Source organism: Kryptolebias marmoratus, linkage group LG11 (genome assembly GCF_001649575.2).
Source record: "Kryptolebias marmoratus isolate JLee-2015 linkage group LG11, ASM164957v2, whole genome shotgun sequence".
In the NCBI taxonomy this organism is placed as follows: Eukaryota; Metazoa; Chordata; class Actinopteri; order Cyprinodontiformes; family Rivulidae; genus Kryptolebias; species Kryptolebias marmoratus.
The window spans coordinates 24,050,267-24,071,342 of record NC_051440.1 but is presented as its reverse complement, the minus strand read 5'-3'; the positions used below and the strand labels follow the sequence as shown (position 1 = coordinate 24,071,342).

General features: G+C 37.7%; 2 protein-coding genes across 5 annotated transcripts; one reads left to right on the top strand and one right to left on the bottom strand.

Moving 5' to 3' along the window:
* Window positions 1-848: 848 nt before the first annotated feature.
* LOC108246582 (C-C motif chemokine 18-like) lies at window positions 849-1,709 on the bottom strand. The gene is made up of 3 exons (XM_017434207.3): window positions 1,435-1,709; window positions 1,226-1,352; window positions 849-1,077 (listed from the first exon to the last, which is right to left on the bottom strand). The coding sequence occupies exons 1-3, from the start codon at window positions 1,496-1,498 to the stop codon at window positions 978-980; spliced, it is 291 nt and encodes a 96-aa protein (XP_017289696.1). The 5' UTR covers window positions 1,499-1,709; the 3' UTR covers window positions 849-977.
* Window positions 1,710-4,739: 3,030 nt separating this feature from the next.
* si:dkey-30c15.10 (uncharacterized protein LOC559353 homolog) lies at window positions 4,740-19,206 on the top strand. Of its 4 annotated transcripts, none has more exons than XM_037978464.1 (25): window positions 4,740-4,892; window positions 6,145-6,244; window positions 6,338-6,505; window positions 6,946-7,020; window positions 7,400-7,584; window positions 7,764-7,856; window positions 8,129-8,206; window positions 8,774-8,858; window positions 9,093-9,167; window positions 10,703-11,013; window positions 11,116-11,210; window positions 12,046-12,175; window positions 12,463-12,598; window positions 13,359-13,547; window positions 13,649-13,775; window positions 13,926-13,974; window positions 14,753-14,812; window positions 14,929-14,961; window positions 15,052-15,073; window positions 15,188-15,291; window positions 15,731-15,784; window positions 16,284-16,370; window positions 16,705-16,812; window positions 16,896-17,041; window positions 17,914-19,206. In XM_037978464.1, exons 2-25 carry the CDS (start codon window positions 6,151-6,153, stop codon window positions 18,068-18,070), a joined length of 2,661 nt encoding a protein of 886 aa, XP_037834392.1. In that variant the 5' UTR covers window positions 4,740-4,892; window positions 6,145-6,150; the 3' UTR covers window positions 18,071-19,206. The 4 variants fall into 4 exon arrangements, with proteins under 4 accessions (XP_037834392.1, XP_024865863.1, XP_037834394.1 ...); XM_025010095.2 differs by having other exon boundaries at window positions 8,126-8,206; XM_037978466.1 differs by lacking the exon at window positions 8,129-8,206 and having other exon boundaries at window positions 8,777-8,858.
* Window positions 19,207-21,076: the final 1,870 nt, after the last annotated feature.

The window sequence follows — 21,076 nt, the reverse complement described above, 5'->3', positions numbered from 1 at the left end:
AGTCAGACAAACAAGGATTCTAACGAGCCTCCATTGTTAGGAGAGTGAGAACAATTTGCAAGCAATCCAGCTTACATCACATCTCAGCTTTAAAAGCTCAACTCCACACTCTCTATTTCTGAATTGAGAAAGCTCCTCGGAGGAGAAGCGAAACGTCTTCAGCTACAGAATAGAAGTCCAGTTGTTTTTGTTTTTTAACTTTTTTTGAATTTACCATGGCCTGGATGACTGAGAATCTACACCAGCATATTACCAAAAGGGAATATTTTTGCAACCCACGGAATATGCCTGCAAAAAAAAACAACTCTGATGCGTTAATACCCATGTTTTCGGTAGTTTCTCTGTCTGTCTGTTAGCAAGATTACTTAAAAACTACCGAACAGGTTTTGATGAAATTCTCAGGAAATGCTGGGGTCGTCACAAAAAAACAAATGATCAAATTTTTGTGGTGATCCGGATCACAGTCTTACAATTTTTGAATTACCCGTGAGAGCTCGCACTCTTCGAGAGTGTCTAGTTTTTAAATATTTTCCTACATTACCTGTACCTGGTGGAAGTAATTTTAATAAACATGTACATAATTCAGTGGTTTCTCAATTTAAGCCTCCAGCCTTATTTCCAGCTTTTTACATTCAACAGCAGTTTTTAGTTTTTCGAACTTTAACCGTATTTGAAATATGTGTGTGTAAATTCAACAAAATGACCTCTTACTTCAGGTCATCCTTTTATAAAAAAAAAATTTCCAATGATCAGTCACGACAGGCTCAAACTGAAAAAACTGGAGTATATGCGTTAATCTTGTTATATTTAAAAAATAAATAAAATAGAAAAAAAACTTGCACCCAAAATGTTTGCTGCAACAAGTTTTATTAAAATACAAATATAAGGCTTTATGTGTACAAAAAATAGGCATTTACAGTATATGAGAGCATATTTAAATATGCAAAGCAATAAAAAAAAACATTTCTTTATTATTCTCAGGTGCTGCCTTCATTGGTGTAAACTTTGTTGTAGACTTTGAGAACCCAATCAGAGCTCAAACGGAAGCAGATCTGTCGTTTCAGCTTAGTCGTAACTCTGCAGAACATAAAAATGCAAATATAAATAAGTTTTTATGTTGTTTTTAGTTTGAAACTGGAATTTTTATTTGTGCAGTACATCAGTTGGCAGATTTCCTGTTACTTTATTACACATAAAAATGAAATGCAGGAAGAGTAAAACTCACATGAATCCTTTTTTCAGGCAGGACCTGTGGGTCTTGGTTATGTCAGTGATGCGGTTAAGTGGTATCCTCATGGTGCTGAACTTGAAGCAGCAATTTCCAGGAGCTGTGCTGAACTGCACTGCACTGGCTGTGAAAATAATGAATTCAGTCAATCTCGACGCACCGCTGAGGAACATTAAAATGTAACGAGGAAAACAGAGGTCACTCACGAATGGCGTTGCAGCAGCAGAAAGTGAGCAGCAGCAGCCCGAGAGTCAAACAGAGAGTCTTCATGATGCTGGTGATGAAATGATGAGGACCAGGTTCTTCTTCTTCTCGCTCTGTTGTGGCTGAGATGAACCCCCAAGTCTGGTTTAAATCCTACCCAATGTGGAACTGAAAGTTCTAGTGATGTCAGCCCTTCTGCAGCTTATTATTACAAACTTTCCACTGCAGAGAGACAGATGTCTAGTCTCGTTTGACGAGGGCGTTCACGGTGGAGTGGTAGGTCACAGATACTGAAGAGATAAAAAATCTTTTTCTGCACGACAGAAAAGAGAAGTATATGATCAGAAACTATCTTTACCACTTCCTGGAAATCTTATTGGCAGAAATCAAGTACAATATGACACGTTCAGCAGTTTTCAGAAGAGCTTTTATTCAGAATATACTCTCATTTAATGCGTTATTTCGCATTAAATTTAACTTAACCTTCCTGTGGCCTTTGAGTTGAATTGACCCGAAGGGCCAAGGGCTTCTTTACATCTCTTCGTCTCTCTCTTTTTTGAGGACTTCAGGAGGGTTAAGCAGAAATCTCCAGATCTTCTCCCCATGTGTCTTCTGAATGGACTCCAAGGAGTTCTCAAGCCTTCTGTGAGATCTAATCTGTCCAGTGAGTCTTGGTTCCACCCCAAGGCCTCCTCCCAGTGGAGCAGGTCTGGTAACACCTTCCCTTGGAAGGTGTTCATAAAGCATCCTTACAAGATTCCCAAACCACCTCAACTGGCTCCTTTTTGATGCAGAGGAACAGCAACACTATTCAAATCTCCTCTCAAAATAACTAAACTCCTCACCCTATTCCTAAGGCCACTCTGAAGAGGAAGCTGATTTCATCTTTCAGTCATTACTCATGACCATAGGCGAGGGTTGGAACATACTGTAGATCAGTTATTAAAGATTAAACATAACAGCAGACGCTATCCCAATCAGTCTATCAATCTCTGGCTTCATTCTTCTACCACTCGTAAACAAGACCCTGAGATATTTGAATTCTTCTACTTGGAATTGGGAATCTGCCATTTTCCAGGGGACCTTGTCCTCAGACTTGGAGATGCTGATCTTCCTTCTGCCTATTTATCATTTAGCTGTAAAGTGCTCCAGTCTCTGATGGACGTCCTGGTTTGATGAGGCCAATGGGACCACATCATCCACAAAGAGCAGTAAAGCACTTTAAAGCCTGCCCCATGCCCCAACTGAAGACTTGGCTGCAAATTCTCTCCGTAGAACAGAAAAGGATACCTGGCATAACCCAACACTTACTGAGGACAAGTCTGACTTATTACAGGCAATGCAAACCAAACACACCTTTTGCTTTTTGTTTTTTAAAAACAATTTGTATTCATTTTATTTGATTTCTGATCTCTTCTTCCACAAAGGAAGGCATATCAGTCATAACGTAGACTCCAGGGGTTAACTGTGGAGCAAATGATGCCCACTAAATGAATCAGGTCAGTCTATTTCCTCAGGGACCCAGAAAGAATGTATATTCTGCATTTTGCATTTATCATAGATTAAATAAGCCAGTGACAGAAAATGGTGCAACTGCTGTCTGTCGATTCGATGAAAGATAACATCGAACAGAGATAAATAATCACAAACAAGCCACTTGTAGAGATAAAGATCAAATTGCTGACAGTTCAGAAAGGGGTTTTGAGTGTCTTTTAAAACAAAGCAAAATGTCTCTGTGGCTTTTTGTGCTTGATCATTGCTGTAATTCTTCATGGTAGTCAAAAGAGAGAATGATGTTGGGCATTTTCAACATTTTACATCATAATTTTCACAGAAAATGTCAATTAATTACAAAAAATAATACTTTTCAGGTGATATAATGTATTCTGAGGCACCATGGGACACTTTATGTGAGCATTTTATTTGCCACTAAACAAAAAGACTCTAAAGAAAAAATTATTCAGATCATTCTGATCCTAAATGTACATCTGGTACTGGGTTTATTATATAAAAGTACTTAAATTTATTCTGAGTAAAGCACCAATACAGCTTGTTATTTATGTGTACTAGTCCTATTGTCGTCTCATTGAGATTTGCTCCCTTTAGCTTACCTTCAAAGGTTAAAATACCTTCTCCCCCCCACGCTGTCCTGTCTTCCTGTCTGGGTTCTCTGGGCTAACCTCAACCATGTACAGACTACAACAGTCCTTAAGTGTATTAATACTTTAACCCTCCTGAAGCCCTCAAAGAGGTAGAGAAGCCCTTGTAACTTCTCGTCAATTTGACCTGAAGGCCACAGGAGGATTAGGAAGAAGAAGTCTGAGGTATTATATGAGTCACTGTTCCTTTTTTGCCTATGCCTGTTTGTAAAGGTTGCGGGATTCTAAGAAAGGTCTAATGACACATAAAGAGTTCAGTTTCGATGACTGTGGCGTTATGTATATATATAAACAGAAAACTTTTCTCCCTCAGGGGTAAAACACGTATTTGGTAAACCATGATTCAGTTCCTCTCTCAATGCGTATTTGTTACCATCTAAAATTAGAAACAACTGTGCTTAAAAGATCTTATCGCAGATTGTGTAGGATAACTTCAGAAACCTAAGCTCACTGACACTATGACATACTCATCATTTCTGTGCATGTGTCAGCAAATCTTTGTCTCGTTGTTCAAAGAAAATTTAAACAACAGCAGGTATAAATCTGTATTTTTCAGTGAAAAAATTGTTTTACTTTCAAAATACCAAAAGAGTTTTTAGTATGTTGATTTCAAAATCTTACAGTGAGACATTTTTGTTCCACTTGGATGGATGGATGGATGGATGGATGGATGGATGGATGGTTTGTAGAAGTTCAAATCATCTAACCAACCAGTTTCAACAGTTTGTAAGCATACAGTGGAGACACTCTATTCTTGACTCTAAATGGCAAAATGATTCACTTATTTATTTTTTTATATATTGATTCTGAAAAAAAATGCTATAATCTGCTTCAGTAAATGTGCATCCTATCCCTAAAATTGGATAAAAATAGTTTAACATACACTGATTGAAGCTAGTTGTAATCAACAAAGTGTGATAATCTATTTGGGTGTTTACTCTGTTTAGTACGGTTATTTAAACAAAACCTGTTTTTTCAAACTTGGGATCAGATTTTAATGTCCTGCAGCCCTCGGTGAAATACGATGTTGCTCAGTGACTGATCTTAGATCAGCAATCTTATCGTGAATAAAAGTATTTTTCGGGCTAGTTCAGATTTTATGAACAGCGATCAGCGTATTACGGTAAAGTGGGAAGAAGAATGACGCATTTCCGCTGACGTCAGAAGGCCCGCTGAAATTCAAAGTTGAAGGAGGAGTCCAGTAAACGGTGACAACAAGAAGTTTTCTTCTATTATTTCACCCTTCTTCTGTAACTATTTATTCGTTTTAAAGTTGTATTTTCCTACAGATATCTTTTCAGGTAAGAAAGTAACATTTCTTTTTTAATTACGTGTCGATAAATTTAAGCTAGCTGCAGCTACCTCGTGATGCTAACTCTAAAACTGCAGAAAAACTAGACAGAAAGCTCCAGGTTAGTACTAGTACTTCGTATATAAAAATAAAAACATGGAGCTGTCCTATTTAAGTTCCATAAAGCAGTAAATTGTCCTCATCGTGAATAAAAGTCAGCATGTTTAATAAACTACTGCTCGGTTGTTTGTTTGTTGTTTACTTTACTGACAGCTAGCTTAGCTAGCATAACTCGCTACCTGTCCTAATTTGAAATTACCTAAACTGGGCGTTGTCACCTCCTTTTATTTGCTAAACTAATCTGATGTTTGTTGCTTATTTACTAGTTTTTAGAAAAGTGACTTTTATATTTTATTTCACGCTTTTAAGGATTTTCCTCTTGCATGAAAGACCAATGAAATGGTTAAACAGCTTTATAATGTCAGATAATATCAGATATCTCAGTTAAAATTGGTCCATTCGCAAAATAAACACATTATAGTGTGTAAAACACACAACAGATGGTGTCATCAAGGCTATTAACTGTAGAAATTAGTATAAAGAAGTATTTCTAATGACGATGCTGTAAACCTATGTTAGAAAATATCAGGGTTTTTAATTTTTTTGAGCAGTGGTTCTTGAAAAGGTACTATTTGTTGTAACTAACTTGACTTTTCTTTCGTTTGTGCCTATTTGGTAAAAATCTGACCTTATTTTCCCCTCTCATTAATGGGTGACCTGTTAAAATTGGGGTTTACAAAATTTTAAGGTACAAAATATCACATTAAGTTAATATAAACCCTCTACAAATTTATTTAACTTATCTAAAATGAAGTAAAATTAATTAATGGACATTTCTTGGATATTGATATAAGAACACAAACCCCCCCAAAATCTATTTAATATCTTTACAAGTTTATTTCCCCACCAGTGTAGAGCCACTTCCTTTGCACTGAGGAGTCATCTGAGGTGATTTGAGCATATAATGTGTAAACAAAAGAAGGATAATTATTTGTCTGTTTAAAGCCTTTTTTTTTAAATAAAACTTTCACATGGCAAATATATAAAATCCACAGTAGAAGACACATCTAACAAGATGACGTAAAAAACAAGTCAACTTGTCAGTTTTGCTTTCTGTTTATAAACCTGTTACTAAAGACAATCACCTATTAATAGTGTAGTCTGTGACAGTCCATTTGACTTTGAGCTGTCTTTGTTTGCAGTTCAATATGGAAGCTGGAGAAGAAAATGGTGGCAATGGCAGCTTGAAAAGGCAGAGAGAACCTCTGTCAGATTCAGAAGACAATATTGTCTCAGCATCAGGTTTGTGTCGAAATTTACAGGAATGTGAAGAATCAGATCTTTATGAAGGCACTGTGCTGATGTTTACATCAACGTTTCCATTTGTTGATTCAGTGATAAAAGATGGTCTGAAACGTCGCCGTCTGGAAGCAGCTGGTCAGGAGAATCACAGTCCCAAACCTTCGACATCTGGACGCCTGGCTGAGCTCCAGACAAAAGCAGACACGCCGATAATTCCCTCGGTCCGTTCCCGAGTTCAGCTGCTCACCCAGAGAGGAGATGGTAATAGTTCTTTTTACTGCTGAGGTTGGAATATTTAAATTGTCCACCAAACTATCACTATAACACTATATTCAGCAAACACTTCTTACATTATAGCCTTAGATCTAATCACCAAAGTAACTTATGACATTTTCAAAATGAGTTTAGCAGAGAAACCTTGCCTTAGTTCAGTTTGTTTTACCTAATAACATGTCAACACAACACCCATAATAAATGCATCTGTATTTATTATGGGTTTTGTTCGCTTTTTCTGGTCGGTGTTGGTTTGAAGTCAAGCCGGGTCTGCAATCTGCATAAGAATGTAATATTACCTTTCAAAGTGTTTATGGATCTGTCATAAACCAAAACAGGAGTCTGGGTATTGGATAAAAACTGCAGTTTGAGACATTAAAAAAAAAAAATCTGTTTTTTTTTTTTTTTTTTTTTTTTTTTTTTGGTAGGTCAGCGTTGCCTCTCTGATCCGGGAGCTGAAGGCCCATCGCTTCTCAACAAGGGTGTCAAAGAGCATTTCCTTGGTGAGGATGGAAAAAAAGCACACACACTCACACATACGAGTATTCAACATCATGCCACACTATATCTTGATAAACAGTTATTTACTTTTGAGTATTTAATGTATGTTTTTTGTTTTTAAAGTGGCATGAATTGTTTTGACAATGTGGATTCAATAGATTTTAAACCCTGTCTTGTATAGCTAACCCAGAAATAACACAGAATGTGTATTTTGTATCTGTACTCTGTTTAGCTAAGTGGTAAAGTGTTTCTTCTAGTCTTCAGACCAATATGAAGCACGTCCTGCCAAATATCAGCCTAATGTTGGTCAATATTTAGCGTTTTAACTGCCACCGCCCTCTGAGCAAATAGGATAATATCGACCGCTGATGCTTCTTCCAGGTAAAGAAGAGTTTAATCAACGAATGGAGCGCTTTAAGGCACCTGTCTCTCTGGTCAGCCCCACCCCGATACAAAGTCCTGCCAACCCCTGCCAACGGCCCGGATCCGACTTTGTGTCTGGGATTCAGCAGAAACTCCAGCTCACAACAACACCCAGCTCTAAGCAGGCTTCCCTTATACGACAGGTTGGTTCTGCAGCTTTAATCACTTATCTGCTTTAGTGCTTCCCAGTATTAAAAAAAGTAAATAAATTATACACTTATCACTGGTTCTGCCTGTCACAGAACAGTCCTTATCAGTTCTGTCTGATGAGCTTTTATCATCAAAGGCTTTTCGAACTTCAAAACTTTGTTTTGCTGATCAGGAACGAGAACTGGAGTTGAACAAGCTGCCTTTCCAGCCAATCAGCGAGAATGCCTGGCTGAAAAGGAGCGACTCCGATTCCTCGTTGATTCATGTGAGTTTGTTACTTTTTATTTTTAACTGTCTTAATGATATTTGTTATTGTTCATTAGTTATAATGATGCAAATTCAATGATTTTCATAAATTTAAAAAAATTATTTTGAATGTGGTTGAGCTGTTTTGAAGCACTTAATTAAATACAATGATTAACATTGTGTTGTAGTTTTCAAGTCAATTCTTTCCAGTATAAATAACAGTTGGGCTTTATTTATTTTTTATTTTGTTTGGTAATATTCTGTCATGCTACTTTATATAAACGTTAGCAGGAAAGGACCCCCGCTGACTCCTCGTCGGTTCTTAAATCTAAAAGGAAATTTTGTTGGCCTCCCACGCAGCTCTGGGATGTGAGTTTGTGATTTGGGGGTGAAAATTAAAAAAGGCACTGACTGGTGATTTAGATGTTTTTCTTCAATGTGACCCAACTTGATGCTGCAGTCGGACATATTTTCATCTAAACCCTTTTAAGGAATGCGGTTCACTTCTAACGTCTTGCACCTTTTTTTTTTTTTTTTTAGAATGTGTTGTGGTTGTAGGGGAAATTCACTGAAGTGAGAAAGATGTAATTTCACGTATTTTTTACATTTGAGTCATTCATTTTCCCCCATCTCTTTAAAAATGACTGTTATTTTAGTGCTTTACATCACATACCGAATTATCAGTTTAGAGCGATTTTCTGTTCTATGCAGCACAATTTTAGCCTCTTAATAGTTTCATATAAAACAGTGGTTGCTTTATATTTTCTGTTTATAATGATGTTTCTTGCACTTAAGAGACTGTTCATATTCATATAAAATTGTAATCACAATTGTGGTTATTTTAAAATGATCACCTATTTTTGTAATTTTAAGGAATCCACATAAACATCTTTGTTGCATTTTTACATCCTGATGCTGACATTGTTTATATTCCAGCAGGTTCATGGTGATGCTGAGATGAAAGATGGGAGTTTCACTGAAACTCTTGCATCAGCTGCAGAGAAATCTGTAAATATATTGGGTAAGACTACTGACATTATGTTAAGCCTTCCCTCAAGTAAGCAAGACTTTATTAGTTTCAGTATAAAAATTAGAAACAATTTATGAGGGCAGTATTGGAGATGAGACATGCAAAAGTAAACTGTATTGGGGGGGTTAAAAGTCTACATTTTAAATCTCATTTTACAGCCTCCAATGTATACTTTTAATAGATAATGCTCTGAAGTGATAAGATTCTGGATTTGTGTCTCAACAGGTGAAGGGACGTCCCCAGGAGCTCCTGCTGCATCTGAGTTTGAACTCTTCGGTGAAGGACAGAAACCTCATCACGGTGAGGAAGATGAGAATAAGAACGAGCACAAGTCTGCAGCTATGAATAAAAAAGAGCAGCCAGGCTCCCAGCAGCCAGAGGCCCAGACTGTGTTAGAGTTGTCTTTCAATGAGGAGCACAGTTTGTCTGAGCTGCACAGAGCTGATGAGCAAAATATCTTCCAGTCAAGTCTTCTAGACGAGTCAAACGTGAAGGACAGACGTGAGGTTTCTAAAGTAACTGAAGTGGACAGGTCTGAGGGGTTTACTTTTGATGAAGATGAAACAATGGAAAATTCTTCGTATGGTGAAGAGTTGATTGAGCCTTCAACTGATGAGGAATTAAGGATTTGGAGATATCCTCAATGCAGGGCTGAAGAGTTTGTCACAGCAGGGGGAAAGCAAGAGGAAAGGGGATTAGAATCACCCAGAGAGGATGAGGAGAAGGGAGACGGCTCTACCATTGATCATAAACCTACTGATATTCAGGATGCAGAATTTAGTTTGACTCCCAAACAGCAGGAAGCTGAGAGACATAAATCTGAGAAAGAGAAACTTGAAATGGGAAGTAGTGCAGACAATACTGTGAAAGAGAAATCTGATTTAAACAGTAATCAGGGAAAAATAGAATTCTCCGAAGGCTGCTGTGAAGAAATGCTCCCCCAAAACGATGATGCATTTCAACAATCACAGAAGAGCCAAGCAGTCGGTGTAAAACATGAAGCTCAAGCTTTAGAAGAAACACAATCAGGGAACGCAGACCATGGGAGAAATGCTGAAGATGTAGCTCAGGCCTCAGTAAAACCTCAGATTTATGAAAGCGATGAAGCTCAAGGTTCGACAGAGATCCAGGCGTCGGCCTCACCTGAGATGGAAACCGATTCAGCAGAGGGAAGGCAGGATGTTGTAGACGAGCTGACAGCAGAAACTCACAAAGCAGAAAGCTCAAGGAAAGTCACTTTTATCCTGGAGCCCGAGCTGATCAATAGCTCAACTCTGACTGAGAGCGAAACATCAATGGAGTCCAAGACAGAGACGAGTCTGTCAGGTGAGACCAGCCTGATTTATGAGCACTCGGGCTTTAACAACAGCAGAACACAGGGATGAAGCACTGTATTGGTGAGATGGTAATACACTGGGCTCACTTTATTGTGCTCAATTAAACACACAAGGGGTGTTTCGATTTTGTTTTTACAGAAGAACGATTAAGGCCACGGTGCCACAATAAAAACTTTCCCTTCAGAAGTCTGAGAAACCGTCAAAATTCTGGGAATTTTTTTTATTTTCTCCACCGTGGCCTTAATCCACTTCTGTCTGTTTTACTTCCTTCTTTATTTCTTTTAAACTCTTATAATTCCTTACTATAATTCCTTATAATTTCCTACTACGTTGTTACAGAATTATGCAGCAAATGACACAAGATTACAAGCACAGTGTTGGTATTCTACAAATAAACTTGAAGTTATGGGAATTAGTTGCTCTTGAAAGAATTTCATTTTTGTTGTCATAGCTTGTCCAGAAAGAGATTTGATTTGGTGTTAAAATTTCTTCCCGCAGATGCTGGATTAAGCTCCCACGATGAGACCAACACATCTGAAATAATTGACAAGATGTTCGAGGACGTGCTGGAATATGCTGGAGAAGAAAAGGACCAACTTGATGAAGACCATGATAGTGGTATCGGTGTTTGCTCTGGGGTCAAGAACAAGATGGACCCAGATGGAGAGAAGGAGAGGTGTGAAAAGGAGGACGAGGAGCGTGATGACAGCAGAAACCTTGACAGCATCGGAGATGATCTGCTCACGTTTCCTGCAAGTGGCATCCTCTCTCCTCTCAGCAAGTCTGTTGAGGCTGCGGTCACCCCTCTGGTGAGAACTTTAAAAGAACCATTTAGAAACAAAGAAACTGTTTCCTGTTTATGTTTCGATAAATGGTTTTGTAATATCAGTGTCTGTGGCATCTTCCAACAGCGACTGGCAGCAACGCAGAAGTCTGATCCTCCATCTTTTCTCCTGACCCCAGAAGAAAGCAGCGCCCCTCCTGCTGAATCTGCTCCTCTGTACAGGTAGCAAAGGCAATGTTAATCCTTATTTTTAACTTATTAGGAAGAAAGTAAAGGGTTCAAACCAGTGAAAGAAAAAACATGTTTTGAAACAGTATAATTGGATTGCTGAATTTTCTTCCCAATTTTTACAACTTGGGCATTTATTGTACAGTTCAGCCAGGTGAAATGGTGACAATTATTTTATTTTTTCCACATTAACCTCTATAAAAGTTTCTTCACACTAAATATTGTCCAGTTGACTTCAGGACCATGCAATTACAAGAATGACAAAGCATCCTAGAAATGTTTGTTAGCTCTTAATTTTAACTCTATTGGAAAGAAAACCAACTAACAAATCTGACTGAAAATAAAGAAGTCTGTGTTTCTGCACCAGCAGGTGGGGCTGTGCAGCTTTAAAATCTGACAGATTATCCAGAAAGTAATATTTTTTGCATCCTATATTTATGCCATGATAGTTACTGTATTTATGTAAATAATGCCTTAGATTTTAGTTCTCATAATTAACTGTTTGCATGTCTTAAAAAACTTTGACTCTTTATTTTTACAGCTTTATGAGGATGTTACTCTTAGTCATTTTTGCCATATTGTTTATCACTTCATCTACAAAATAACCTCATGTTACCAGTTAAGTACTGATTACATTCAAATTATATAATAATCTAAAAAAAAAAAAAAGAACTTTCTCCAGTATTATCTAGTTTTGCACAGTTGACTTGTATGTTTATTGATGCAGATATCAGCAGAAGGTTAGGGTGCCGCGTAAATACTTAAAATATCTCAGTTTCTGCGTTCTTTCTGCATCATGAAGTGACTTGATATCTGTTCTGTTTGACAGTATTGATGCGTACCGCACACAAAGACAGAGTAAGCTGCCGACCGTTCAGAGCGTCACTCCTGCTGTTCAGAGACAGACTCCAGGGCAGACCAAACCTCAACCATCAGTCAACACCAAGGAGAGAATTGCGGTGAGAATCGGTTCAAGTTTTGGGGGAATGAATTTAATTTCACAGCAGATCAGTTTAGTAAAGTTAATGGCAAAGTCTCGGTATCTTGATCATCTTTTGTCCAATTAGGTTAAAATGGAAACTGTACTCTAACCAGGGTTTCTACACTTCCTGGAGAACGTCTGAAAAACAGAGATTTTACATGTGAAATTTGGAGAAATCGGCATAAACCCTGACAAAAGCTTTCACTGAACCTTTTCTCAGCGTTCACCTTCCTATGATGATGATGGGTGTTTTTGTTTTTCCAGGCTCTTAATGAAGAAGCATCAAAACTGCAGACTGTGATCAACCAGACGCTACAAGCTCTGAGCTGCTGTACTGACGAGGAACACGGGCGAGGCTCGCTGGAGGAGGCTGAAGCTGAGAAACTGCTGCTTGTCTCCTGTAAGAACACAATTGGGTCATAAACCGTCTCCACTGATTTAAAAAAAAAATCTCTTTCTTTATCAGCTTAGCAACTGTTGGTGACTTTAAACGGTCTCATTTGAGTTAGAAAATAAGAACAATGGCATTAATGCATAATTTATTTAACATAAGAAATGTTGTCTTGTAAGAAGTTCTAACTTTAGTTATTGCTGGCAGAAAAACATCAAAATGCTTGAGGGGAAAAAAGAAATCTTTCAATATTTCTCTAAAAGGCTCATGCTGTTTTTAAGTTTCAACACAAGTGATCATACACACTAAAGCAAAGATAGTTTGTTTTTCCCCAAGTTAAAACACTTCCCCAAACACTTAAAAAACACTTCAAGTTTTTGAGTATTCTTGTTAATAAAAAATAAAAATATTTTGCTTTTGCTTTGGCAAAGGGCAGGGCAGTGTTAGCTGTTTTTAAGGTTACACAAACAGGATTAAACCAGCCTTCCCAAAGTCTGGAACCAATCAAAGCTACAGTTTATATATTTCAAAGCATATTTATAGTGGGGCTTTGTTGTTTTTTGGTACATTATTGATAAATTCTGCTAGCACAGAACCTGAGGAGACTCCTGGCCCAGTTTTCTTTCCTGTTCTCCAGTCAGCTATCCATCCCGAGCCTGGTTCTGCTGCAGGTTTCTTCCTGTTAAAAGGGAGTCATTCCTTCTCTGTCGCCTCCATGCTTGTTCAGGATGGGGGATTTCAAATATTTTGATTTAACTGCTTGTTTTAGGTGAGAAACGCTCCGCCCTGCTGGCAGAGGTGGCCAGGCTGAGAGAGGAGAGGAGCTCGGAGTCTGAAGAAGCAACAAAGAAGGACACGGAGTACATTTCCCAGCAGCCCTGCAGAGGGACGCTCAGCATCACAAACATCCAGCTGCCTCTGAAGGTGGAATTTGTCTGCACATCGCAGAACCGCACGGGTACTTGAACAGATTTCGGGTTTAAAAATCGGGGACGAATTAAACAAATATGCTGATTGAAGTGCACATTTAAACTGTATTTGCTTTATGTACCCGTTTAGGTCGGCCAAGCCACTACTTCTTTGTTCTGATTCGCTACGGCCCGTGCAACATCATTGCCACGCCGCTGGCCACAGCAGCTGATGCTCAAAATGGAGATGCCATCTCCTTCCCAACATCTGTCACAATGTAAGCAACAATTCATCAGCTCTGCTGACATTGTTCTGTTTGTTTTCCTGTAGTTACATGCTGAGACTAAAATCAGATTTAGCTTTTCCTTTGTTTGGCTGTTAAATGTTCATATCATATGTTTATTTTTCTGTTTTCATCACTTTTCAGGAAGGATATTCGCTCCTCTTTTGAGATTGATGTGGAAGTCTACAGCATGGTAAGACAAAATAATTGTGATTGGTTTTTAGTAGCTATGAGTTTAGGTAAAAATGTAGAATCTTGATTTGGTTGCAAGTTATCAATGGTAATTTACTTTTTAATAGTTTCTAATCTCTTTCTGTAAAAAAATGGAGAACTGTATTGCTGAACTACATATTGACAGTTCAGTCAGTTTAAAATCTTTTTGTCTTTTTTTGTGCTGCTTTAGTTTCTTATTTCATATTTTAATGTACATCACTTGGGTCAATGGCACAGAAAATGTGTTACATTACTGCCTGGCACATTTTGACTTAAAAGAGCAATGAAAACTGAAGTGTATTCTGCATTTCGGTTAGAGGAAGTCCAACTCGTTTGATTCTTCCACAGATACCCAGCATGCACAGCTGCAGAAACCGGTGCAGCTCTCATTAACACCCCTGTGGTTTATCTACGCTTTCAAGTCAAAAAATCTGCTGTGAATTCGGCCTCTTAGTTTAAGTTTACAAAGACAAAAAGTGCTGTACGGTTCCTGTGGACGTTCTTCATATAAACTGGTATAAAAAACACAAAATATGTCCAGAAAGATTAATTTTATCTTCAAGCTTGTAACAAATTGAACAAAACAAACTGTCTTTTTATAAAACAATATTTTTAAGTGATCCACTGTTTCTCTACATTTTTTCCGCACCTTTAAGGTTCATAGAAGCTCCTTTTAGTTATAAACAGCTCAGACTAAATTTCATTTTTGAGTCTGGGTTTGTTTGAATTGTATTATTTTCTCTTTTTGTTCCATTTAGTCTCACACCTCGGGGAGCAGCAGCAGCAGCACCACAGACCGGGCTTCCTCCAAGTCACGTGTAAGTGGTGTTTTTAAAAAATATATATATTTATTTATTTCTCTTTGGAAATTAAAAACTCAGTGAGTGTTTTTTATAAAACAGAGTAATGTAATACTGTCTCTTGACATATTCAGGTCACACCAAGAAAGCTTCTGAATACCATCACAGTGAGTATTCAGTTTTATTTTCTGCCTAAAAATCAAAATAAATGGCTTTTCTTTCTGGACCACCCTAACGGTTTCTTACGTTTTTGACAGAAATCCAGTAACACCTTGACATGTAAGTGCATTTTCTTTTAGTCAGTATCATAAATCTTTAATTTCTGCTGATCCGTAGACTCCGTTACCTCTCGTCTTGTCATGAGTTATCAGTCTGCACTTCTTCGTCTTTCAGGCTCCTCTTCTGCCAACGCTCGTCGCTCCAGTAACTTCTGTCTGGTCGGCTCCCACAAGATCACCTTGACCTCACTGGGGCGCAACAAGTTCCCCTTGGACAAGGTAATCATAATTAATGGTCTGTTACTGGTGTTTACAGGTGGACCATATATAAATTATTTTATTTTGGCAATTTAGGAACTTGAGCTTTTGTCTGCTAAGCACTGTGTTGTAAAATTAACCCAAATTAAGTGATTATAAACAGATTAATTTCTGTCAAATGGTTATTTTGCCAAGCTGAAGCCATCAACTACTGGACAATTAATACTTTAAGAGTATATCTATAAATACTTTTGTGAAAAACACAAATTGAGCAACAGTTCCAAGCTTCTCACTAACTTTTGCACATTTCTGCACAGTTTTTTTTTAAACACTGACGTAAGAGAAAGCACAGCACCACAGATATCACTTTTAATTTTTTTTTTTTTAGTCTACACACGGGTGGGCTCACTGATATAATGTCTCCCTCCCTCCCTGTCTCTTTCTTCCTTCTTCCACTCAGATGAAATTTGAAGGCAAAATCAGGAGGCTGCTGGGAGATGAATTTCAGGAGAAGGTTTCACTTTTTCACTGTTTGAAAAGAAAAAAAAGAAATCACCACTGTCACCGATTCACCTCTTAACATTTCTGTCTTCTTCTCTGCAACAACTAACCCTCTTCTTCATGTATCCAGGCATGCAAATTAAAATTACTGTCATATAATTTGTTTTATTAGTTAAAGTCTGTTTTTAGTTGTCATTCTTTAATGATGTCAACATCATGAATCATTGCACTGTTGACTTTTTTAGTCCTTAACTTGTGCCTATTGAAGGGCATGACTGAATCTGTGATCATATTCTACAGTTCCCCATTTGTCTGCCTTTTTTATTTCTTGCGTCATTCAGTCTACATTTATATTAACTCTGAGGGGGAAATCAGAGCATGGAAACATCATTTCACCTCTAAATCTGTAGAAATTTACTTCAGAATTTTGTTCAGTAATGTCTAGTCAGGAAATGAAAATATAAGCTCTTAAAAGTTGTAAGTTTGAACCTCTCATCTTCTTTGGCCCACAGGTGCCTTTTCTCTCGCCTCTAGAGGGCAACATCTACCTGAAACTGGACAGCGAAGGTCACTCCGATGTTCAGCACCAAGGCTTCCTGGTCCGTAATGTTGCTTTTTTTATTGCAAGAGGTTTGAAAGATGATTTCAGCACATATTTAGTAACAAAACTTGGCACAAACATTAAGAATGAACCTCCACAGATGTTTGCCTGTCAGAGTTATTACATCTATAACTAATTGTCATGATTTTATTATTTTTATATTACTGTTTTAAACAAGTCTTAGTATCTTAAAATCTAACTGAAAAAAAATAACTGCACTCCTGTAGCTGTTATCTGTGTCAGAAATTTTTTCTTAGTCATTGTATTTGTAAAAATTACTTTTTATTTAAAATTAAATGCAATAAATTTAGTTTTTGTTGTTCTGCTTCCAGACGATGTTTGAGTTGATTAGTGGATTTGGGGTGTGGAATCGCCAATACTTTGTTCTGGAGGGATGCAACATGTACTACTGGAACCACCCGAACGAAAAAGAGACCAAGGTCAAAACAAAATACAAGTTTTTAAAGAAAGTCACCTGGTTACTGTCGGGGGGTTTAATATAGATTTCTGTTTAACCTCTCAGGAAGCAGAAGGCAGCATCTCTCTGTCCAGGTTCCCCAGTCAGGGCGTCAGGCCTGTTAAGAGAGAGTTATGTGCTCGACCTTTCACCTTTGAGCTGGTGAGCGAGGTCGCACAGCTGGAGGGCCAAAACCAGCAACCACTGTCAAAGTAAGTTTATTGGAAACGTCCAACATCTCTGAAGATGAGGTTCAAATAACAAATCACCAGGCTTTTTGTTTTATTTTGTGTCATGTCATTTTTATCACCATATAACCCAGTGGTGTCACTATCCTGCTTGTTTTAGTTGTTTCTCTGCTTTGACACCTGATTTGAATCAATCAATCAAATTTTATTTGTATAGCACATTTCAGCAGCAAGGCATTTCAAGGTGCTTTACATAATTAAAAAACAAAATAAAAACAGCATGTGACATTGAATAAACAGTAAGACAGAGAAAAACATCGAAGACATCAAAAACCCGGACTCTAACCCTAATTTAACCATAAGCAACTCTAAACAGGTGGGTTTTAAGTTGAGATTTAAAGGCACCCAGTGTTTTAGCTGTTTTACAGTTTTCTGGAAGTTTGTTCCAAATTGAATTGAATGAATGAGTGATTCTGCAGAAAAACATCTAAAACATGCAGGACCCTCCAGGACCAGGACTGGATCCCACCGATGTAGACCATTTGGTTTTTCACACCAATTAACCTGTTTTTCTTTCAGCTGACTTTGCTCTGGAATCGTTTTCTATCATGCATGTTGACTTAAATCTGCCTTATTGAGACTTTTAACTGAATTGACCTTTTGCTGACCAAAAATCTCTTATTATTGGTTTTCACTGCACTGATAAATCAAAATGCCAGTTGTGGAAACATCTGTTTTAATATAGGATAAAATATGTTTGTGTTTAACACTTTACAGCTGATAAAACTAAACACCTGTGACATTTTCTTTGTGTTCAGGCCGAACGGTAACCTTAAAATTGATCTAAGTCTTGCACACACTTTGATGGAGGTTTTCATTTTTATTTTTTTCTTCAGGTGTTGGTTCTCAGCTGACACCAAGCAGGAGAGACTGGACTGGATGGAGAAGCTCAACCAAGCTCTCTTGGACTTCCACACCTGGAACCGACCCCAACCAGAAAGTCAGCTTTCAAACCCGTCCGGCAGTGGGAACCTGAGGGAGAGTATACTGTAACGCGTCACCTGAGACCCTCGGAGGCTTCCTGGGATCAGATTTTACCTGGCAGGTAGACGAGCTGGCGTCAGCGTTAAGACGACTCATCGTCTCATAAAGATCTATCTTTGGGAGATATCTATTATTATTTTTCTTATTATTATTATTTTCTTATTATTATTATATTTCTTTTAACCTGAATCTAATTATTATTGTTTCATTTTTATTTGTAAACTCGGTTGCCATTTTTAGTTTTATGTGATCAGATTTTTGTGAATCTGATTTTTATTTTAGATTTTTTTTTTCTTTCTCTTTTTGGCAATCAGCTGCTTTAGCCTTTAAAGGCAATATTTTGTCACTTTCAGAAGTTAAGGTGAAGTTTTTCTTGTAGCCTATAAACAGTTATCATAAGATGGACCTGTTTTTTGTTTTATTGCTTAAACATGAAAAATAAATATATATCAATGCACTAATAAACAAATCTCTAACTCTACTAAACTAAAGGTTGGAGTACATTTAAAAAGGCTGGAAACGGAATAAAAACCTGAAAAATATAGAACTAATCCTAACTATTAAGTATTTTCCCCTCATTTTTTATAAAAAAAGCTGATTTTGGACACAATTTACTCATTTGAAGTCAAGATGAGCACAAAAATCGGTCCCAGAACCGTTAATGGTTGTAGCTGCAGATGCATAAAGGGCCATAAATATGAAAATTCAGTTTTTTAAGGAAGGTAAAGTCTTTCTGGATGGAATGATGTCCAATAATTTACAAAATGAGCTTCAGCCCTGAAAATACATAAAAAATGCATCTTTCTTCTTCCTAAAGAAAATGCTTATTACAAAATAAATAATCAGCATTTGTCACTTGGGTTTAGCTGTTTTTTTTTTGTTTTTTTTTTCCCAGTGCCCTGAAGGGTTCACTGCTTACTGCACATGTATTTACAAATATAAACTAATTTTATGTGATGCAATGAACGGGATCATAGGTGAAGTTGAAACCAAATATGGTGAATGTAGTTACGTTGCTAAGGTTAAAGTGGTCTGTTTTCTCAGATTTCCACCTTATTAGTCTGTCATCTTGTTATAAAACGTGTGTATTTTCATTCTGTGCACTGAATGGAAGGCACCAATGAAATAAAGAGATTAAAACAACTTTTAAATTGCTGGAACTGACTGAAACAAAAGATAAACCCAGTTACCTCTGAACACTCGCGATTCTGTTTTCCTTCTCACGCGTAACCAGAGTTCAAGGTTTAAATACTTCCTATTTCCATGTTTTTCTTCTTTGTACTCCTAATTATCGTTCACATAATAAAGACTGTAAAATTACCATCTGCAAACACTTGGCTGCTGCACGTTCAGAGTGTGACAGGAAAGCTGCTCAGGTCAGGAATGTCATACAGGAAGTGGTCTAGAATTAGACTTCCTGTTCGTCCCGTAGCTCCTCTGGGCGGAGGAGCTGCTGGGTTTCAAGGTGATGACAGAGGCGAGGGGCGGGGTGGGGAGGGGAGGGTGTATTCTGCTTTCAGGACACCTTTTCCAGCCGGTGTTGGACGGAGCAACGCAGGCCTCGTCAGCAACTGGATGCCTCCAGTTTGTGGAGCAAAAACGTCAGGCGTCCAAACTGAAAAAGCAAGAAAATGCTTACCAAAGCTAAATATCTTTTCAAATTAACTTGATTAAAAGTCTTTCTTTAATGTAACTGCACTTTTTATTTCCCACAAAAGCTTTCAGGTTTGTTACCTGAAGATTTACAATAATATTAAAGCTGTTTCTACTCTTTTAAAGAGCTTTACTGAAGGCTTTTTCTATTCTCGTAGCTCAAACAGATTTTCACACTAATTTCAATCCAGATGAAATATCACTATAGGTTATTATATCAATACTGCTGAATTATTTTCAATTCTAACAGCATCTCCAGCAGACTATATCGCCTCACTACCGTAAAAGCTTCACAGCAGAGACCGCACAGCTGATATCATGTTCGGAGGTTCATAAATCAGTCTGCTCTGATGCTCGTTCGGTAATGTTATGCGTCTGCTGTTGATGTGAAGCTGCTGGTAAATGATTTATATCTGAAGCTCAAAACTTTTAGGAGCATCTCTGCAGCAGAGGAAACTCTTTGTCTTAATTTCAGGAGACAAAAGCTTTAAATTCTTGACAACTTCTTGCTTAATTTTAATTCTCTTTACTCAAAACAGCAGTGTTTGCCATAAAATGGTTAGTTGTAGCTGAATTCCGTTACTTCCCACTGGTTAACATTTGTCAGACTTTTCAAAAGAAAACTAGGATGTTTTTGAATCTGTTCAATAAATGCCTTGGAAGTCTGACCTAAAATGAGCAAAAATGCTTTTACCAGCAACTCCATACGAATAATATAAAAAAATAAGTTTTTAATCTATTTATAAAAGCTGCTATCAGTGATGCTGCTGCCACCATTTAGGAAACTTTACCATAAAATATGCAGTATTTGTTTGATATTTAACAATAATATAATTCAGATTATTCTATGCTTTAAATGTCTTTGTTTTGTTTCAAGCAGGAAAGGAACAAAACCTAAACCTTGAATGTTTGTTTTAAGTCTGTTTCACTGTTACAGCGATATGATGCTCTGTTCTGGATGATGCATGTGTTTAGTTTGAATGTGAGGCTATGATTTTTGTTTGCATCTTGCAGGATGGCCGTAAAAAACCAACCTTTATCTTGTTAGAGCTGCAGCAGGAGAGACGGAGCGTTCAGAAACAGACGGGGGAGGAAACACTCGGCTGCAGTGAGGCTGGCTGTCAGTGTGACGAGACTAGAGAACAGTAGGTCACTGGCCTCGTTGTCCTTATCAACGTGGTTCCACCCTGGCAGGAATACATTCTGCACAACATCCTGATGTGTCGGGCTCAGCTCTGTTCCTTACATGGTGCTGGAGGAAGTTTTTCCTGTGTGGCAACAACACAGGAGGTGACGCTGAGGAGGCTTGTTCTGGCAGAAATAAGAGATTTATAGACAGAAAAGAAGCAGCCAGGTTTGGGT

Excerpts from the sequence above, each read along its gene's own strand:
- LOC108246582 (XM_017434207.3), bottom strand. The coding sequence starts at position 1,498 with ATGAAGACTCTCTGTTTGACTCTCGGGCTGCTGCTGCTCACTTTCTGC. Across the intron at positions 1,353-1,434 it reads CTGCTGCTGCAACGCCATTC|CCAGTGCAGTGCAGTTCAGC; the intron begins GTGAGTGACCTC and ends TTATTTTCACAG. Across the intron at positions 1,078-1,225 it reads TGCCTGAAAAAAGGATTCAT|AGTTACGACTAAGCTGAAAC; the intron begins GTGAGTTTTACT and ends TATGTTCTGCAG.
- si:dkey-30c15.10 (XM_025010095.2), top strand. The coding sequence starts at position 6,151 with ATGGAAGCTGGAGAAGAAAATGGTGGCAATGGCAGCTTGAAAAGGCAG. Across the intron at positions 8,207-8,773 it reads CTCCCACGCAGCTCTGGGAT|CAGGTTCATGGTGATGCTGA; the intron begins GTGAGTTTGTGA and ends TTTATATTCCAG. Across the intron at positions 13,975-14,752 it reads ATGTGGAAGTCTACAGCATG|TCTCACACCTCGGGGAGCAG; the intron begins GTAAGACAAAAT and ends TGTTCCATTTAG.